The 20421-nt window shown below is 36.6% G+C and overlaps 1 protein-coding gene across 1 annotated transcript in view; it reads left to right on the top strand.

Annotated features, from left to right (window-relative positions):
* Positions 1-20421, top strand: part of htt (huntingtin) — a 54461-nt gene that overhangs the window by 16169 nt on the left and 17871 nt on the right. Inside the window, exons 15-26 of the mRNA XM_090115255.1 lie at positions 2479-2734; positions 2871-3045; positions 4417-4665; positions 5106-5281; positions 5567-6079; positions 7324-7484; positions 7955-8048; positions 13681-13783; positions 14304-14398; positions 17875-18108; positions 18682-19069; positions 19766-19952. Coding sequence (XP_089971381.1) covers positions 2479-2734; positions 2871-3045; positions 4417-4665; positions 5106-5281; positions 5567-6079; positions 7324-7484; positions 7955-8048; positions 13681-13783; positions 14304-14398; positions 17875-18108; positions 18682-19069; positions 19766-19952 — 2631 coding nt within the window. The remainder of the gene's footprint in view (positions 1-2478; positions 2735-2870; positions 3046-4416; positions 4666-5105; positions 5282-5566; positions 6080-7323; positions 7485-7954; positions 8049-13680; positions 13784-14303; positions 14399-17874; positions 18109-18681; positions 19070-19765; positions 19953-20421) is intronic.

Here is a 20421-nt window from a genome sequence, read left to right as displayed (position 1 = left end):
GCGGACCGCTAGTAAATAATAAAATAATAAATAGTGTATTAGATTTGTTATTGTATCTTGTATACCTACGAATAATTATTCTTACGTCTTGTTGGGAAATGTTCAAATACCTACCTATTGAAATAATTTACTGTTACAAATCATTAGTGTTATTAGTTTTGAGTGAATAGGCATGGATCAGAAATTCAGAATATAATATGCTACTAACTACTCAAATACATACATGTTTACACAACAAACACCACTGACCTCTATAACTATAAGTTATAGAGGTCAGTGACCGTCAGTGACAAACACTATGGATACCTACGCTCGCGAATGCAAATTCGGTGATTTACTAATTATTGATACCTAGTCATTGAATTCGTTTTGAAATAGCCTGTACTTTGTAAATTTTAGTGTTATAGACATTTATAAAATGTGGTGCTCATTTTTTTGTAATAAATCATCCCGAACGCTATTGTATTTTCGTTGTTTTATTTCAAGTGAACACCTATACAATTTTGTCACGAGCCGCCTCTGGCCTCTGGGTGAAATAAACAAGTCAAATGATTTTTGTTCTAATTGTATTTTGGTAGTAGTTTGTTTAGAATTTACATTACCATTGTTTAATTTTTACCTACTATATTTTACTAAAAGTCGAGTGCGTCGAAATCGTAAATATCTTTTTCACCTTCCTGGTTTTTTTCCATAGTAAATAGTGTTTTAGATTTGTTGTTGTATGAATAATTATTCTTAGCATAATATTATATCATAGGTATATGCTACTTCAAATACATGTTTTGATAAAAAAAACAATAGTGTAATGTAATAAAATAAAACTGCGTTTTATTGTAATCAATTTTGACATTATTTATTTCCCAAAATTACAACAAAATAGTTTACGCCAACAAATATAACTTTTATTTTTATAACAATCCTACTTGTTTTACATTCACGCCATCTAGACTTAAATCTTTATCATTTTTGTATACGTCTGTGTGTGTAAACGACCCTGTATGCAATGACAGATGTTATAATGCATTTTTTTACCGAATTGGGTGGATTTTAAGGCAATGATATGACATATTTCAATAAAATATAATATTCAGTAACCGCCATGACTATTCCTACGACCTTAATCTTTTCCAATTACGCAAAAACTCAAATAAACTAGAAATGTAGAATTCAGCGCCATCTAGCGGGACATTGGCTGGGAACAGATCGTAGGAATCACCTTAAGAAGAGCTTTTATCGATAAAATATAGAAATAAATACTTTACCACCGTTTACATTTATTATTTATCTGTAAACATAATCTTAAACATAAAATGGCAAATGGTAATTGGCAACCCACATAAGTTTAAAAAAAAACATCTAATATAAAAAGCGTCTTGAATTTTGCAACTATTTTGAAGTAAAACTTCTTTAGGCGCGACTAGGGAGTAACTCAGATTTTTTTTCTGACGGAAGTAACGCTGTGTAGTTTCCGCCATTTAAAAATAATAATTCTGATTGGTTGTAAGTATATGTCATATACTACACGCTTCTTGACTTATACGCCAGCTAGTGGCAAATATCATAATCAATTAGGATTATTTATTTTCAAATTTTCAAACGGATCAATTGTGAATAGCAAAGTGAATGAAAAACTCAACAGTTTTAAAAACATTATTTTAAATTGCAAAATTTTTTGAAAATCTCTAAATATACTTGTTTATTTATTACTTTTAAAATAAGTAAATTAAAAATAAATTTTCTGACAATTGCGACATTTTATAATATTCAATAACAAGGTTATATTGACATGTGCGTTTTACTTCAATCGCGCGTAAAGGTTACACGCACACACTTTTTTTTTTTTTACGTACTCAGCGCATGCAAAACCTTTGAGCTTAGTACACCAACGAAGGGACACCCTGTACACAGTGAAATTAAATATTTATAATGAATATGTTTAATCAATTTTAAAAATTCAGTCCAACAAGAAAAATAAAATCAGCAAGTTTTTTTTTGTTTGGATTTACTGTATACGAATTAATCACTAAGTGAACGATTGAATGATCGAACGAATTATCTGTTGGTAGCAGCTGTGCTCTCGCTTTGCAGGTTTTATTTATTGTAATTTTTTTTTTTGGATTTACTGTATACGAATTAATCACTAAGTGAACGATTGAATGATCGAACGAATGATCTGTTGGTAGCAGTGCTCTAGCTTTGCAAGTTTTATTATTTATTATAATAATAAATAAAAATATTTATTTTTTTGGCAACTACAGTAATTTATTTTAATAATAACTAAAAAAGTGTGTGGGCTGAGCACACGTGTCAGAAGTGAAACTTCTTTGGCAAGATTCAAAGATGGGACCAAAATTGACGTCTTACTCCATGACGTGACGGTATTACCTTGAAATTTTACTCTCAACATGCCTAATGAAGTTTCACTTCAATAAAAATAAATATAAGCAACTAAATAAATGATCTACTAACACATTGCAGCATAATCCCCTCCCTATACATACCCCCACGGGCGACCAGCACGTCCTGGCTCGCGGAAGAAGCGCGTCGCTCCAGCGCGATCTTCTCCCTTCACGAGAAACAACATTCGCTTGCGTTGTTACGTCGTGTGCATTGTCTTGCTGACTTGCCGGCACAACTCACACAGGAAAGGAGTGATGTCGACGATGATGTACTGGCAGAAGTTGTGGGGGAACTCGTGGTGCGCATGATGCAGAACGGATGTAGGAATTTTGCGGTGAGATTTTTTTTATTTTTGATTGTTCATTTTACAATTGTTTTTGTGATTTTCAGGTATTTTTTTATTTTTTTATTGTTGATTTTTATGTTTTAGATAGAATTTTGACATTATTATTGTGAATATTTTTTGTCAGCAAGGCGCGATCGAAGCGCTCCGAGCGCTCTGCTCGCGCCACCCGCCCGCACAGCACGGAGCTGCGTACCGCGGGGTGGGAGCGGCGCAGCTCTGCGTGCACGCGCTGTGCGAGCGCGGCTGCGGCGCGCTGTGGGCGGCCGCCGCGCTGGACGTGCTGCGGCTGCTGTACCCCGGTATGTATACAGCTCTGCGTGCACGCGCTGTGCGAGCGCGGCTGCGGCGCGCTGTGGGCGGCCGCCGCGCTGGACGTGCTGCGGCTGCTGTACCCCGGTATGTATACAGCTCTGCGTGCACGCGCTGTGCGAGCGCGGCTGCGGCGCGCTGTGGGCGGCCGCCGCGCTGGACGTGCTGCGGCTGCTGTACCCCGGTATGTATACAGCTCTGCGTGCACGCGCTGTGCGAGCGCGGCTGCGGCGCGCTGTGGGCGGCCGCCGCGCTGGACGTGCTGCGGCTGCTGTACCCCGGTATGTATACAGCTCTGCGTGCACGCGCTGTGCGAGCGCGGCTGCGGCGCGCTGTGGGCGGCCGCCGCGCTGGACGTGCTGCGGCTGCTGTACCCCGGTATGTATACAGCTCTGCGTGCACGCGCTGTGCGAGCGCGGCTGCGGCGCGCTGTGGGCGGCCGCCGCGCTGGACGTGCTGCGGCTGCTGTACCCCGGTATGTATACAGCTCTGCGTGCACGCGCTGTGCGAGCGCGGCTGCGGCGCGCTGTGGGCGGCCGCCGCGCTGGACGTGCTGCGGCTGCTGTACCCCGGTATGTATACAGTCTAATAATAAAAAAAAAATCGTCAAAATCGGTTCACTCAGTCGAAAGTTGAGATAACAAAACCAAAAAAAAAACATATTCGAATTCGAAACCTCCTTTCAAGTTGGTTGGCAATCATTTGACAATCAAAACTATGTACATTTAACTGTGCATAGCTCATATTTTATTTCAATCGTGCACAGAAATCAATGATTGCAAAAATAAAGCAAAAAATTTCGAAAAAATGTTGCGAAGCTATTTATTCCAATTATTTAAAATGATGATGATGATGACGATGACGATGACGATGACGATGACGATGACGATGACCATGACCATGACCATGACCATGACCATGACCATGACCATGACCATGACCATGACCATGACCATGACCATGACCATGACCATGACCATGACGATGACGATGACGATGATGAGTGCCAGAAGTCCAGAACCGACTCGCTATTGTTTTACTTGCTCATTACAGAAAGATTTAAGTGTTAAAATGTATTCAAACCCATTGACTGAATGTCTGCTCTTTAAATCAGTTAATAAGGTTATTGACTAAGGGTGCCGGTCTTTATCCTTATTTACTGATTTTATCAGATAAAAATAAAAATAAAAATTAATTATAATAATAATAAAAAGATATTAACCGACGCCCTTAGTCAATAAGCTTAATAACCGTCAATAAGGATATTGACTGGTTCAGGGTTTTGACTGTTACACATACACATAATTATATTTTCATAAATAATAAATAATAGTAACCAATAATAGTAACATATGTTTCAGTTGAAATCGACCACATAATGCGCAACAAAACCAACAAGGACATATTCGAGCGCGATCCGCAAGAGTTTAGAGAGAAATGGCACTACTTAGAGAACGAAAGAGTTGCTTCACTCTCCGAGAAGTTCCTACAAGTCACGATTAAGATGCTCAATGTGCTGGTGCACTTGATAGAGGAAGTTAACCCTAATGTACATGTGAATAAGAGCAGTATTGCTCTGCCAGGCAGTCCAGTTAGGAGGAAGACGCAAGGTGAGTGAATGAGTGAATGATGAGTGAATGATTGTTTCTTACGTGACATAATTAGTGAATGATAATCTGTTTACATGTTTAGATATTATTTTTATAATCTGTTTGACTAATTTAAAGCTTTATCATAAAAGAAAAATATTTTTTATGTTTTTGGACATTCCAATAACTAGGTATATTAATATTTGTTTCGAAAAAGCCGTTTTCTGACTTAATTATTATTCCCAGAAAACTAAATTTTAATCTAATGATTATGAAAAGAAAAAAGAAGACTTGTACTTTTTGCACATGTTTGAAACTGAATAAAATTAATTATTTTCAATTTTTACGAATAAAAAAGATGCACACATTTTTAACATGTTATAATATGTTTCTCTTTTTTTCTTCTGTATGTGTGTGTTAAATAAAGGATATTATTTTAATCGTATTATTTTCCATGAAAGATTCGATCCCCCGCAAGAGCAGCATAACACCCGATACAGACGACAAGGCATCTCTGAAGAAGAAGCCGACGACTCCCGCCAACACGCTCAAGGCGAGCTTCGCGGGACACTTTGTGAACGAACCCGTGTTCGTTAAGATGTATGATAATTTGCGGGCTACGTACTCTAACCATAAGGTAATAGATACTTTAACTTTTAGGGTAGGGTAAAGTAGGGTACTTTTACTTTTTATGAACTAAGAAAATTGAAAATTTGAATTAAATTTTACAAACTTTTTGTTAAAATTTAGTATAAGTTTTAACACAGATATATGTCCTTGACTACAAAGTAGTATGTAAAGTTACAGTTAGAATAGCAAAAAGCTATTTCCCAAAAATAATTTCTTTTTCAAACTTCCGTTCAGTTACACAGTTTTAAATAAAGATATTTATATATTTTAATCCTGCTAATTATTTTTGTAGATAAACCTGGACCCGAAAAGCAGTATATTCTACGAATTTCTATCTACCGTTCTCAAATCGCTAGCCATACAATTAGAACTGTCAACCGAAAATGAATTCGGGCCCCTCACCGAAGAACTGCTCTATTACCTCAAAGTGATAATGCCCCTTTGCCCCGAAAACGCAGTGTACTGCGTCACGCAACTGTTAAAATGCCTATTTGGTACTAACATGATAAATCAGTACCAAGACTATATGAATATAGCTGATCCGGTGCCTAAAAAAGAACCAGCTAGCTTCTACGATGATGTTTTAATGATAAATAGCCTTGAAACTGAAACTAGGCGTGATAGTGTATCGTCTGAAGGAAGTCAAAAGGAGACTAAAGATCCCATACTAATAGAAGAGAAACGGTTGCTATTGGCGATAGAGAATTTTAACAAGAATAGAATGGATCGCAAGTGGAGCACTAATAAAAAGGAGTTGGAAAGATATATACGGCTGTTCGAACCGGTTGTGATACAGGCTTTGAAGGTTAGTGATTTAGAAATTTTAAATTAAATTGAACCTAAAATAAATCTTCAACAAAATTAATAAAGTTTAAGACATTTCATTCATTTGATTGTTGTTACACATAGACCTACATTGAATAAATTGGAAAAATATGGAATACCCGCCTCGAATACAACAATACGATTTTATGAAAGCCGATTAATTACATTATTTCATATTATCATCAATCATCAACCTGATTATTTTATAAATAATTCGGTGTACCTCAAGGCTTCGATCTGGGGCCACTGTTATTTTTAATTTATACTAGTGGTCCGCCCTGGCTTCGCCCGTGGTACATATTTCGCAATAAAAGGTAGCCTATGTCCATTCTCGGGTATCAAAATATCTCCATACCAAATTTCATGCAAATTGGTTCAGTAGTTTAGGCGTGATTGAGTAACAGACAGACAGACAGAATTACTTTCGCATTTATAATATTAAGTATGGATTAATGACAGTCTATCAGGTTTATGTATAGTGGATATCTTTTTTAAGGAATAGAAAAATAGATCAAACGCGACGCGGAAATCGAACCCGCATTTTTCTGTTTTCGCCTCGGAAAGGCAGAAAGATGAGATGATTGTCATTCTATTAAAAAAATATATGGTCTAAGATCCGATCATAGGTCGACCTGCACCGACGTGATAATAGAATGAGACCAATTTTATAATAAATGTAGTCTATTAAAAAATCTATTAAAGATGGGTTGACTGAAAAATCCTGGACAGGATATTTTTAGTTAATTATTAAAAAAATCTTTTTATTTTTTTTTTATGCAGTGTTGAGACAATAAACAATTTTGTTATAAAACAGCGCTCATGCTGATATATATTTTTTTTCTATCATCCCATCAAGTGAAAGTAAGTTTATACCTGCCAACCTAGCAGTTTGTCCAGGTAAATATAGAAAACCCTATGACTGCACATTCTGTAGGTTTCATACTTCAAGTCTATCATAATTTTTTTTATTATCTTGATAGTACTTACTGCAATTAATTAAAAAAAATATTTTTTAAAAATTAAAAAAAATGTCCTGTCTAGGAATTTTTTCAGTCAACCCATCTTTAATAGATTTTTTAATAGACTACAATATTTATTTTAAAATTGGTCTCATTCTATTATCACGCCGGTGCAGGTCGACCTATATTCGGATCTTAGACCAATATAATTCTATAATATTTTTCAAATATTATTTAACACGTTCCGTCGTTCGCGTGTGTCCAGATGTACACGCTGCAGAACGGCACGGGGCTGCAGCGCGCGGTGCTGCAGCTGCTGTGCCAGCTGCTCTCGCTGCGCGTCAACTACTGCATGCTCGACAGCGACCAGCTCTTCATCGGCTTCCTGCTCAAGCAGCTCGACCTGCTCGAGCACCACGAGATACCGTGAGTTGCGCGTCAACTACTGCATGCTCGACAGCGACCAGCTCTTCATCGGCTTCCTGCTCAAGCAGCTCGACCTGCTCGAGCACCACGAGATACCGTGAGTTGCGCGTCAACTACTGCATGCTCGACAGCGACCAGCTCTTCATCGGCTTCCTGCTCAAGCAGCTCGACCTGCTCGAGCACCACGAGATACCGTGAGTTGCAAAGTGTTCTTTTTGTATAAGTTTCAGTTAGAGTAGATGCAGAGTCTACTGCTGATGTCAAAAAATATGTTGCCGACCTTGTAAGTAGAAAAAACTAAATTTTTATCTCATTCATCTATGTCAATAAATGTATGCTGTGCTTTACCATTCAATATTTTAGCTAGCTTCGTTTCAAATTTCTGTCTATTTTACATAATTAAAATTTCTCCGTCTTTACCTTCACCTTTAGATTTATTGAAATATAATTATGCGCTTATTCTCTTTCAGTAATTGCTGCGAACTAGTCAACAGTATAATGTTATTCCTGGTGCAACTCTCGTCATCGAAACATCACTCGAAACAAATTATAGAAATTCCTAAGGTAAGGCTAGGTAACCTACGTCTTGTTTTAATAATTAAATCCACGCAACTGAATCGCACAATGTGTGATTTCATCACTACTAGTTCGCAGAAACATGTATTTGAAGACGATAAAATATCAACAGCTCTTGCATACTTTATTTTTATTAAATACATAAGATTTTTTCTGGTTATAAGTATTTGACTATGTTAATCAAACCATCTTATTAAAGTAACTAAATCAAACTCAAACTCAAACTCAAACATTCATTTATTCAATTAGACTACTATTTAGTAGCACTTTCGAATCGTCATTACATAGTATTTTTAACATTTACCACCGATTCGGAAAGCAGTATCTATGGAGAAGAATCGGCAAGAAACTCCATAGTTGCTCTTTTAAATAATGTCAATAAATTTACATAATATGTAACTTATATCTAACTACATAATATGCCAAAGAACTGTCCTGTGGTTTTTACGCGACAACCCTCCATGGGTCTTTATCGTCCATATATTCCTGAATACTGTAGTACGCTCTCTGAACTAGTACATTTTTTATGTAAGTTTTAAATTTAGAACTACTAAACTCTTTAATATTGTGAGGAATTCTATTGTATAAGCGTATACCTTGACCCATAAATGAATTTTTAACTTTAGCTAATCGGAAAAATGGCATTTCAATTCTATTCTTGTTCCTTGTGCCATAATCGTGTCTATCTCCTACTCTTGTGTGTAAGTCAGAGCTTTTGTGTACATGCAAAATATTATTAAATATATACTGTGATGGTACAGTAAGGATACCAGTATTCTTAAAATGATCTCTTAGTGAGTCCCGAGCACGTAAATTATATATAGAGCGAATGGCTCTTTTCTGTAAGATAAATATAGTTTCTATATCTGCAGCCCTGCCCCACAGTAGAATTCCATAGGACATAATGCTATGAAAGTAGCTGAAATAAACCAATCTAGCCGTATCTTCATCGGTGAGATGCCTTATTTTTCGGACTGCATATGCAGCAGAACTGAGCTTACCTGCAGCGGTGTTGACATGGGCTCCCCACTGTAGTTTCTCGTCCAATGTTAACCCTAGAAATACAGTAGACTCAGTAGGATGCAATACCTCCCCGTTCAAGGTAATATCTCTGTTCAACTTTTTTACATTAGGAAGTAAAAATTCAACACAAGTGGTTTTTTTGGCATTTAATAATAAATTATTGGCAGTAAACCATTCAGATATGTGTAAAAGAGCACTGTTCACTTCGTCAACATTTGGGTCATGCCTATCCACATTAAAAATTAATGAGGTATCATCTGCAAACAGAACTATTTCACACCTATCCTGCAAATAATAGGGAAGATCATTGATATATACCAAGAACAAGAAGGGACCTAAAATTGACCCCTGTGGAACACCAATGTTAATTGACGCACCGCTAGAACGTTCTCCATTAACAACTACAGTCTGTATCCTATCATGCAGGTATGACGCTATGAGGTTCTGGGCTTTTCCTTTAATTCCATAGTGATTAAGTTTACGTAACAAAGTACAATGTTCAACGCAGTCAAATGCCTTGGAGAGGTCACAAAATATCCCTAGAGCATTTTTTGAGTTTTCCCATGCCTTATATATATGTGTTAGAAGTGCAACTCCAGCATCTGTGGTTGAGCGCCCCTTTGTGAAACCAAACTGTTTGGTGTGCAGTAAATTATTAGATGCAAAATGACTACTCAATTGGTTTAATATTAACTTCTCGAATACCTTACTTAATGTTGGTAAAATAGAGATAGGTCTATAATTGTTACAGTCTTCTTGATCGCCCTTCTTAAATAAAGGTATAACTTTACTAAGCTTTAGTAAATTAGGAAATGTACCATAGTCACAACACTTATTAAATATGGAAGCTAAATTTTTCGCAATATTTTCTATTATATTATTAACAAAATTTACGGACATTCCCCAAAGATCACAAGTATTTTTAAGATTAAGCGTCTTAAAGGCAGCAACAATATCATTAGCAGTTACGTGTCGTAATTCAAATAATGTACTGCACTCCGCAACATGGTCCCTCAAAAAGGTCTCTGCAAGTGCTGAAGACGAATTTAAACTATTAGTAATAGTAGCAGGGACACTACTGAAGAATTCTTCAAAAGCAAGCGCAACATCAGCACTTTTGTCAATAACCCTGTCATTATTTACAAGTTTTATGGTATTACTTGATTTGCTTTTACCCATTTCACCATTAATAATTGACCAAACTGTTTTAACTTTATTATCAGAGTCGCGTATTTTTTCTTTGATATACAAACGCTTTGCAGTGAAACAAACTTTTTTAAAAATTTTTGAGTAATTTCTAACATAACTAAGAAAAGATGGGTCTTTATTATATTGCTTCATACCATATAATTCATAAAGAATTTTCCTGCACCTATGTATACTAGCTGTCGCCCATTTACTAAATGGTAAATCCTTGGTAATATTTAAAGATTTAACTTTAAATATTTTTTCAAATTCTTTATGTACTAAATTAAAAAGATTTTTAAACATTTCACAAGGACTATTAGGATAGGATTGAACATTTAGTACGGGCAGGTTTTTATTAATATTATTCCTAAATTTATTAATGCCTTTTTTAGTTATAGGCCTAACATTAATCCTTTTAAATGTAGGTATGCAATCCCATTCAAAAACTACTTTCTGGCCACAGTGATCCGAAGTCAATGTATTGAGAATATTTTTCTCTAAACAGATGCAGTCACAGTATATATTATCAATACAAGTTGCAGAAGTAGGTGTAATTCGTGTGGGTTCGTTAAAAAGTTTATATAGATTAAATGACTGAAACAAATTAACAATTCGTGTAGCCGTTTGTGTTTGTAAAAGTAAATCAATATTAAAATCACCACATACTATAACTTTTTTTTTACTCCTGCTTAGACGCTTTAATATTTCTTCCATGACTGTCTCAAACATATTATAGTCACTGGAAGGGGGTCTATAAACGCAAACAATAATATAACGCTCCAGCTCCACACAGGACAGTTCAATGGTCCGTTCTACAGAAAGACTAACAATGTCAGTTCGTTCTTTACATTTTACACTATCATGTACAAAAATAACAGAACCTCCGTGAATAGCCTGTGTCCTAAAGTATATACTTTTTAATTTGTAATTTTCAATATTTACCAACGACTGACATTGTTTAAGCCAATGTTCTGTTACACAAAATATTTTAATATTGTTATCATTCAGAAACAATTCTATTTCTAACAATTTGCTAGCCAAGCCTTGAATATTTTGATGCACAATGGAAAAAGACTGCTTAGCTGTTGTCTTATATACTAGTTTAAATCTAGCTTAGGGCTAGATTGTCTGTCTACACTTAATCTAGGTTGATGTATAAAATTACTACTACATAAAATTATAGTAGATTGATGGTCTGATACCGAACATGTACCAGACTGGTTAATATTATATGCTATTAACATAGCAAGTTCACGCTTATATCTATATGGCAGATACACTGTATTCTTTGTCAAAGTAAAAGATTTAATACATGAGTTAATGTCAAAGTAAATAAATGCATCACGATGATGATTTGTTAGGTTATACAATTTTAAATTCATATAATGAATTAATCTATTTTGTTCTTGTGTTAAACCAGGTAGGTATGGCAAGGTACACAACATAAATTTACATTTAGTCTTACTACTAATATCTAACATTTTTTTTAATCCTACATCAATATCCTTATTATTTATATTTAAACTTTCCCCATATAATATAATTACAATATTATTCTTATTAAAGCTGAAATTATCCAGTGATTTGATTATATATTTAAATGAACTGTTAGGCGTACAAACATTAGTAACTTTAAGCCCTAAGTTGTTGAGCATAGCGCCAAATCCCTGACCAATATTATCTGACAACACAATTATTTCCTGCTTTGAAAGGTATTTAGTATTACTGGTTGTAATTGTGGTAGTGGGTTTAACACTATGTATGTCTGTGTAGTCAGGCTTATGGGGCGACGGTTGCTCATTGTCATTGTTTGAACACTGACATACATATTTATTGGTCAGCGACTCAAAACGATCCATATTCTCATTGCTCAACTTAATATCTAATCGAATCGAGAATGGGCATAAATCATATTGTGTATTTTTATAATATCATGTGTTTATAATATAATCAATCAATCAATCAATCGATAATCAATCAATCGATAATCAATCAATCGATAATCAATCAATCGATAATCAATCAATCAATCAATCGATAATCAATCGATCAATCAATCAATCAATCAATCAATCAATCAATCAATCAATCGATAATCAATCGATAATCAATCAATCAATCGATCAATCGATAATCAATCGATAATCAATCAATCAATCGATCAATCGATAATCAATCGATAATCAATCAATCAATCGATAATCAATCAATCAATCAATCGATAATCAATCAATCAATCAATCAATCAATCGATAATCAATCAATCGATAATCAATCAATCGATAATCAATCAATGGATAATCAATCAATCGATAATCAATAAATCGATAATCAATCAATCGATAATCAATCAATCGATAATCAATCAATCGATAATCAATCAATCGATAATCAATCAATCGATAATCAATCAATCGATAATCAATCAATCAATCGATAATCAATCAATCGATAATCAATCAATCGATAATCAATCAATCGATAATCAATCAATCGATAATCAATCAATCGATAATCAATCAATCAATCAATCAATCAATCAATCAATCAATCAATCAATCGATCGATCCATCGATCGATCGATCGACAATCAATCAATCAATCAATCAATCAATCAATCAATCAATCAATCAATCAATCAATCAATCAATCAATCAATCAATCAATCAATCAATCAATCAATCAATCAATCAATCAATCAATCAATCAATCAATCAATCAATCAATCAATCAATCAATCAATCAATCAATCAATCAATCAATCAATCAATCAATCAATCAATCAATCAATCAATCAATCAATCAATCAATCAATCAATCAATCAATCGATAATCAATCAATCGATAATCAATCAATCGATAATCAATCAATCAATCAATCAATCAATCAATCAATCAATCAATCAATCAATCAATCAATCAATCAATCAATCAATCAATCAATTAATCAATCAATCAATCAATCAATCAATCAATCAATCAATCAATCAATCAATCAATCAATCAATCGATCGATAATCAATCAATCGATAATCAATCAATCGATAATCAATCAATCGATAATCAATCAATCGATAATCAATCAATCGATAATCAATCAATCGATAATCAATCAATCAATCAATCAATCAATCAATCAATCAATCAATCGATCGATAATCAATCGATCGATAATCAATCAATCGATAATCAATCAATCGATAATCAATCAATCGATAATCAATCAATCGATAATCAATCAATCGATAATCAATCAATCAATCAATCAATCAATCAATCAATCGATAATCAATCGATAATCAATCAATCAATCAAATCAAGAATATAAAGTGGAGAACCCAATAAAATGATCCTATTATTATTAATTTTATCAGTAGGTCAATTTATCTGTATGTGTGTGTGTGTACAGCTGATCCAATTGTGTGACGGTCTGCTGGCGGCGGGCGAGCAGGACGCGTGCGCGGCCGGCCTCGAGCCTGTCGCACTGAGAGTCTTCACATCGCTCGGTACCGGTGAGCTAACACATTTGTGATAGAAATTACATTTTCAGCAATAAGCAGCATTCTACTTACGCCTTTTGTGATTGAAATTATATTCAGCTACAAGAAGCGATTGCGTTTTAAAACTTTATTATAACAATTTAATTGTTTGTGCAAAGGTTCGGGATTATGATTATGATTGCATTTTGTTATATTGTCTACAAATACAATAAATAAGAGCGGACCTTATTATGAACCTTGAGGGACACCCGATATCACGTAAAAGTAATGTAATGTAAAAAAAAGTAATGCAAACTCAAATATTATTTAAACCAATTCCGAAAAAAAAAGAACATATTGTTCTCATTACGTTTAGTATTTCGTGATTGACTAAATCGATTGCTTTGTTAAAATCAATGTAATCATCAATGGCATATATACCTAATATGGATTGTTTTAGTATTTTACTCAAATTTAAAATTTTTGGTCCTTCGAGTGGGAAAAATAATAATAAAAATTAAAATTTTTCCTAGAAATCATGTATTATCTCTAGGGGCAGGCACACTGGGCCGCACGCAACAGCAAGAACTGCAAGCTACGCGGGAGGTGATTTTCTATATGCTGCAGAAAACAATGCATTTACCAAGAGTAAGAAATTGTGTATTTTTATTGTTTTTGTGCAATAATAATTATTACTTTCTCTTAATTCTTCTATTAACTTTCTCTTTTTTTTCAATCTCATATAGTTTATTATCAACTTTAAGCACTGCTTCTTTCTTTTTTATACCATACAGTTTATTATCAAATTTTAACGCTTTCAATTTACTCCATTCACTATTTTCGATCACACTATTTTATTCGTTTAACTTTAATTTCATACTTTTAAAACTTTTTGAAGTGAAACTTTTTAAGCGCGTTTAGAGTAAAATTTCATGTCATTTTCGTATTATGAATCTCGCCAATTTTAATTTCTGACACGTGTGCTCGGCATACGCGCTCTATTTTCGTTTATCTTATCACTTTTCGCCATAATATGTAGTCCTACTAATATTATAAATGCGAAAGTTTGGGAGGATGTGTACATGTGTGTTCGTTACTCTTTCACGCAAATACTTCTGAACAGATTAAAATGAAATTTAGCACACATATAAAAGGTAAATTCTTAATATACAGGGTGCCCCAAAAAGTAGTGATGAACGGAAGCTGGGAGGTAGAGGACCTAGAGGGCTATCCGAATCACCCCCATGTATGTTATGCGATTTTTCGTATTTTCGGAGTTATGACTTTATGCGGAGTTATGCTTGCGGCCAAATTTTGACTGGCAACCTAGTCGATATATATTCTCCTAATTATAAATATACATAAAAATTCGGTTTTCAGCAAAAAACGATGAACGCACTAATCCTATATTTATAATTTTTAAAAGCCAGCAACCCTTATTTGCGGCGGGATTTAATTAGGCAACCATATATGATAATAAATAGAAAAAAATTAGCTTTAATTTGATATATGATTCATAAATGTGCGTTATGAACGTAAAAATGAATCGAAATCATACGTGTTTGCACCAGGCTGCCAAGATGTTGCGGCCAGGTGAAAAGCGGCAACCGTGATTTTTTAGAATTTTTATATCATTTGACGTAATGCAGACTACATTTTATTCAAAAAAACTAGTGAACGAATTTTTTTCCCAAAAATCGATTAGAAAAATTTTAATAAAACATGCTTGCGGCCAAATTTTGACTGGCAACCTAGTCGATATATGTATATTCTCCTAATTATAAATATACATAAAAATTCGCTTTTCAGCAAAAAACCGATGAACGCACTGATCCTGCGGTGGGATCTTAGGCTATTGTCTTTTAAATGTCTGAATGCCCTTTTATCATTTTTAATGGTTTCTTCTGCTCTTTTTTTGTGTGATTTTATTTTTTTACGGGCCCTTGAAGTGGTGATGTTCACCACTGGGTAAGTTTATCTTTCTTGGCATTTTTTAAGCTATTGCATAGCTTCTATCGCGGGCCTTGAGCGCGGGGACCGAATCGAGAAATTCCGTAACGAAAAACCTCACGCTCCCCACTCCGACGGGCTCGGAGGCGTGGCTTGAAGGCATGCTATGCAATAGCTTTACCGCGGCAGTCCCCGAGTGCCACACGTCTTTTTTTATTCCATTCGAAGATCTAACGATAGTAAATGTTACCATATTGAATGGGCCTATCTTTCAGCTTAGCAAACCTGCATGAAAATCTCCGTGTGAAAATCTCTGTGTGAAAATCTCTGTGTGAAAATAACCGTGTGAAAATCTGTGTGAAAATCTCTGTGTGAAAATCTCTATATGAAAATCTCCGTGTGAAGATCTCCGTGTGAAAATCTCTGTGTGAAAATCTCTGTGTGAAAATCTCTGTGTGAAAATCTCTGTGTGAAAATCTCTGTGTGAAAATCTCTGTGTGAAAATCTCTGTGTGAAAATCTCTGTGTGAAAATCTCTGTGTGAAAATCTCTGTGTGAAAATCTCTGTGTGAAAATCTCTGTGTGAAAATCTCTGTGTGAAAATCTCTGTGTGGAAATCTCTGTGTGAAAATCTGTGCCTATTTTCAATAAGTGACATTTGGCTTACAGTTGTGCGTAGCAGCGAGTTATATTACGTGATGGTCATATTTTACTAAACTATATTATGCTTATTTATAATGTCCAAACTCAAATAGGTATATGAATTCATTCAGAAGTATCGTGAAAGGCCATAAGCACAGATGTAACGCTATGAATACAATGGTATTTCAAAACGAGGACGTCACTTTTAACATTTGCTTTGAACACAAAATGTATGGAAAATTCAATGTATGGGGCATAGAGATCTAGAGAGATGCCAATCGCTTGCGCTGAGTACGAAACCTGGTGTCTCATAACAAATTTACGCACACAACAGTAAACAAATAAAAACAATACTTCGCGTTGTGTGCGTGTCATCACACAAAAATTTGTGAGCGACTATTCGTTCGCACACTAGATTGTAAGTAACGTACGTATACAGCACCACACAGCCGCAAGATATGCGTTTACGATAGGGATTGCTTGTCGATAAAATGAGAAACGTTAAAATTAAAACAATTTACCTATAGGCAATACAGTAACTAGGTAGAAAATAGAAATGGACACCTTGATGGTAGCATTCATGGTGATGAAGTACATAAAGCATTGCCTATTGACTTATTGTAAAGTAATATAAGTATGAAATAAGTGACTTCTTTTTTTAATCCATGTATAATAATTACTATAAAATTATTGCTCGAGTACCTATCAAATAATAATAATACAATCAGATATTAAGCTAATAGTAATACATTATGATATAAAAATAAGGTAGTAAAATAATACATAATACGATAAAAAATCCGAATCTTATCGACATGGACACACTCGACGCGCATCCTCAACTAACGACCGCGAGCAGCGGCCGTACAGACCCCGTACTACACGATCGAACGTTTTTGTTAGCTTTAGTATGTTCATTATACATTGCGGTATTCGAACTTCGCGTTTGAATAGAGTCACGTACAGAAGAAGCATTGTAAACTATTTACATAAATTATTGTGACTGTCGTTCTGTCACATAATGAAAGCAAGAAATCACTCTACGTAATATTGTTTTTGAAATTTTAGTAAGAAAATCGTATAATTTTCAGTACTTACCGATGGTATGTGATTCCATTTGACTTAAAGTTGCTGGTTTCACCTCGGTTTTTACAAACTTTAACGGAACAACACGGCATTGTCAAATAATACCCGGCCGACGGTCGAACGTCAACTGAATGCAACAAACAGCATGTGTTCTTTTTTTGGGTATATTGCTGCGACACCGGCCCCGCCCCCTAACCATATCTCCCTTTAGTTTCTGTGATCTGTGGTATGGGGAGTGTTTTATGTAACTTTTTGGATATTTCCCGTTTTATTTTTTAAAAGTTATTATTGTATTTTACTCATTAGATGAAGGGCTTTCGATATCAGTATAAAGTTTTTTTTAATCTGCAATAGTTACGGAGTAATCGCCTGTGCACACTTAACGATTACATTCTGTATAGTCTTGTATATATGTATATATGTGTGTGTGTGTGTGTGTGTGGGCAGGTGGTGGAGCTGGTGTCGTGCATCCTAGCGGCGAGCGGCGGGGCGGGCTCGCGCTGGGGCGCGCAGTGCGGCGGCACGTGCGCGCGCGCGCTGGCGGCCCGCGCCCCCGGCCCGCCCGCCCCGCGCCCCGCGCCGCGCCCCCTCGCCCGCCTGCTCACCCGCCTCGCGCCGCACCTCGCCGACCAGCCGCAGCTCGAGCTGCTGCTGCGCGCGCTGTTCGCCCCGCCCCCCCAGGTAGTTTTGCCCAATTACATATCTACACTAATATTATAAAGAGGAAAACTTTGTTTGTTTGTTTGTCTGTTATGAATAGGCTGACTGAACCGATTTTTAAAATTCTTTCACCATTCGAAAGCTACATTATCCACGAGTAATATAGGCTATATATCATCATGCTAAGACCAACAAGAGCGGAGTAATGCGGGTGAAACCGCGCGGCAGAGCTAGTTACAAATATTTTTATAATTGGCCATAGACCTACCCTACTATATGTATAAAAATACCACTATAGTAGAGCCATTTTAATAGGCAACATTTGATAGTTCAACAAAATTCAATAACGTAACGACGGCATAGAATAATATGTCATTTTGTTTTGTTAGAACTGCACATTTATTTGACTTTTCAGCAAGTTGCAGGTTACCTCCCTACAAAGATAAAATTGATAGACGTCAAATGTTGCCTATTAAATTGGCTCGACTATAATGTTGATGGAAATTTTATTCGAATTAAAATAACTAAAATTTATTTGTTAATGTCGTGCGTATTTCAGACTTTCACCCCCATTAACATAACATTCTTTTTCAGGACACAGCGCCACGTAAAGAGAAACTGCAATACCTCACGACGATAATGTTGCTCCTACGCAAAGTTCTTGTATTAATACCTGAAAGTGAAATCCTTCTATCCATCAACTACCTTAAGGCGACTTGTATCGCGCCACAAGCGATCTTCTTCAACGTGAAACCTAACACAGATCCACTTAATGTGCAAAATGTGAACGAAAGCTGTGCTAACCTCTCACCAGATGTTATTCTGGTCAGATTTCTGTTCAAGACTCTGACTTTCGCAATAATGGAGATGGAAGACTTTGACAGCGATGTCGAAGACGAGAACTGCGATGAAGACGACAAACTGCTGTATATGGTTGTGGTGAACATCATTGTACAAGTGAAGCATATGCTGCATTTGACGAGTGAGTTTTTGTGTTTTATTCACTTGCAGTATTTTTAACTGTAAAAATGTATATTATGATAATGCGTAAATTTTTGCACTCTTTGACTTTGCTCGAGCTTTTGACACTATACACTTATGCGTTTTGATAAGCTATCGTAATATTATGTTTCGTATTTCGATACCTAGTCTCAGTGATGAAGAAACCTTAAAAAACGTTCGCTGAAAGTCATCATTACAATAAATAATAACTTTATTTTTATATTTAACGTCTGGTTATGCTCGGTGTACCACAGGGATCAATCATTGTTCCCTTTTTAATAATTTTAAATTATTTTTTTGTTCTCCGAATACAATGCATTATTATACACAGTTGAATGTGCTTTTATTTGCGGTGCTCAGTTTACTCTTCATTATTTTTGAGCATCGATTAATGTTCGTTATTTTTACATCACTTTCTTATACATTTAACATGCATTGTTTTCTGTGCAACATTTACTTACACAGTAATCGTATAAGGTTAATTAATTTCTATTCATATATTTTTATTGTGCATTGTTTTCTGTGTAGATATTTCCGTGTTTTACTGTGCATTATCTGATCCTTTTAGCTCATCTTATCAATTCACTCGCCTTCATCTTTCGCTCTATTACTGATGATATTTTCTGTTCCATGATATTTTTGTCATTATTGGTTAAACTGGCCGCTTTCCATCCAGCCGGCTGCCAGTTCCCTTTGACGGCGAAGTCCGCGCAGAGCCTGGTGCAGGCGGAGCAGAGCGGGCTGAACCCCGGGCTGTACAGCCCGGACGAGAACGTGCCGCTGGACGCGCTGAGCCGCGCCGTGCTGCGCGCCGCGCACGCGCGCCCGCTGCTCGCCGCGCACTGGTCGCATCTGCTGTGCAGGTGTGTACAGCCCCGACGAGAACGTGCCGCTGGACGCGCTGAGCCGCGCCGTGCTGCGCGCCGCGCACGCGCGCCCGCTGCTCGCCGCGCACTGGTCGCATCTGCTGTGCAGGTGTGTACAGCCCCGACGAGAACGTGCCGCTGGACGCGCTGAGCCGCGCCGTGCTGCGCGCCGCGCACGCGCGCCCGCTGCTCGCCGCGCACTGGTCGCATCTGCTGTGCAGGTGTGTACAGCCCCGACGAGAACGTGCCGCTGGACGCGCTGAGCCGCGCCGTGCTGCGCGCCGCGCACGCGCGCCCGCTGCTCGCCGCGCACTGGTCGCATCTGCTGTGCAGGTGTGTACAGCCCCGACGAGAACGTGCCGCTGGACGCGCTGAGCCGCGCCGTGCTGCGCGCCGCGCACGCGCGCCCGCTGCTCGCCGCGCACTGGTCGCATCTGCTGTGCAGGTGTGTACAGCCCCGACGAGA

This window comes from Colias eurytheme, chromosome 23, assembly GCF_061535395.1.
Source record: "Colias eurytheme isolate Ceu_HAF_F1 chromosome 23, ilColEury1 Martin Lab GWU primary, whole genome shotgun sequence".
Lineage (NCBI taxonomy): Eukaryota > Metazoa > Arthropoda > Insecta > Lepidoptera > Pieridae > Colias > Colias eurytheme.
This window is presented reverse-complemented; position numbering and strand designations above follow the sequence as displayed.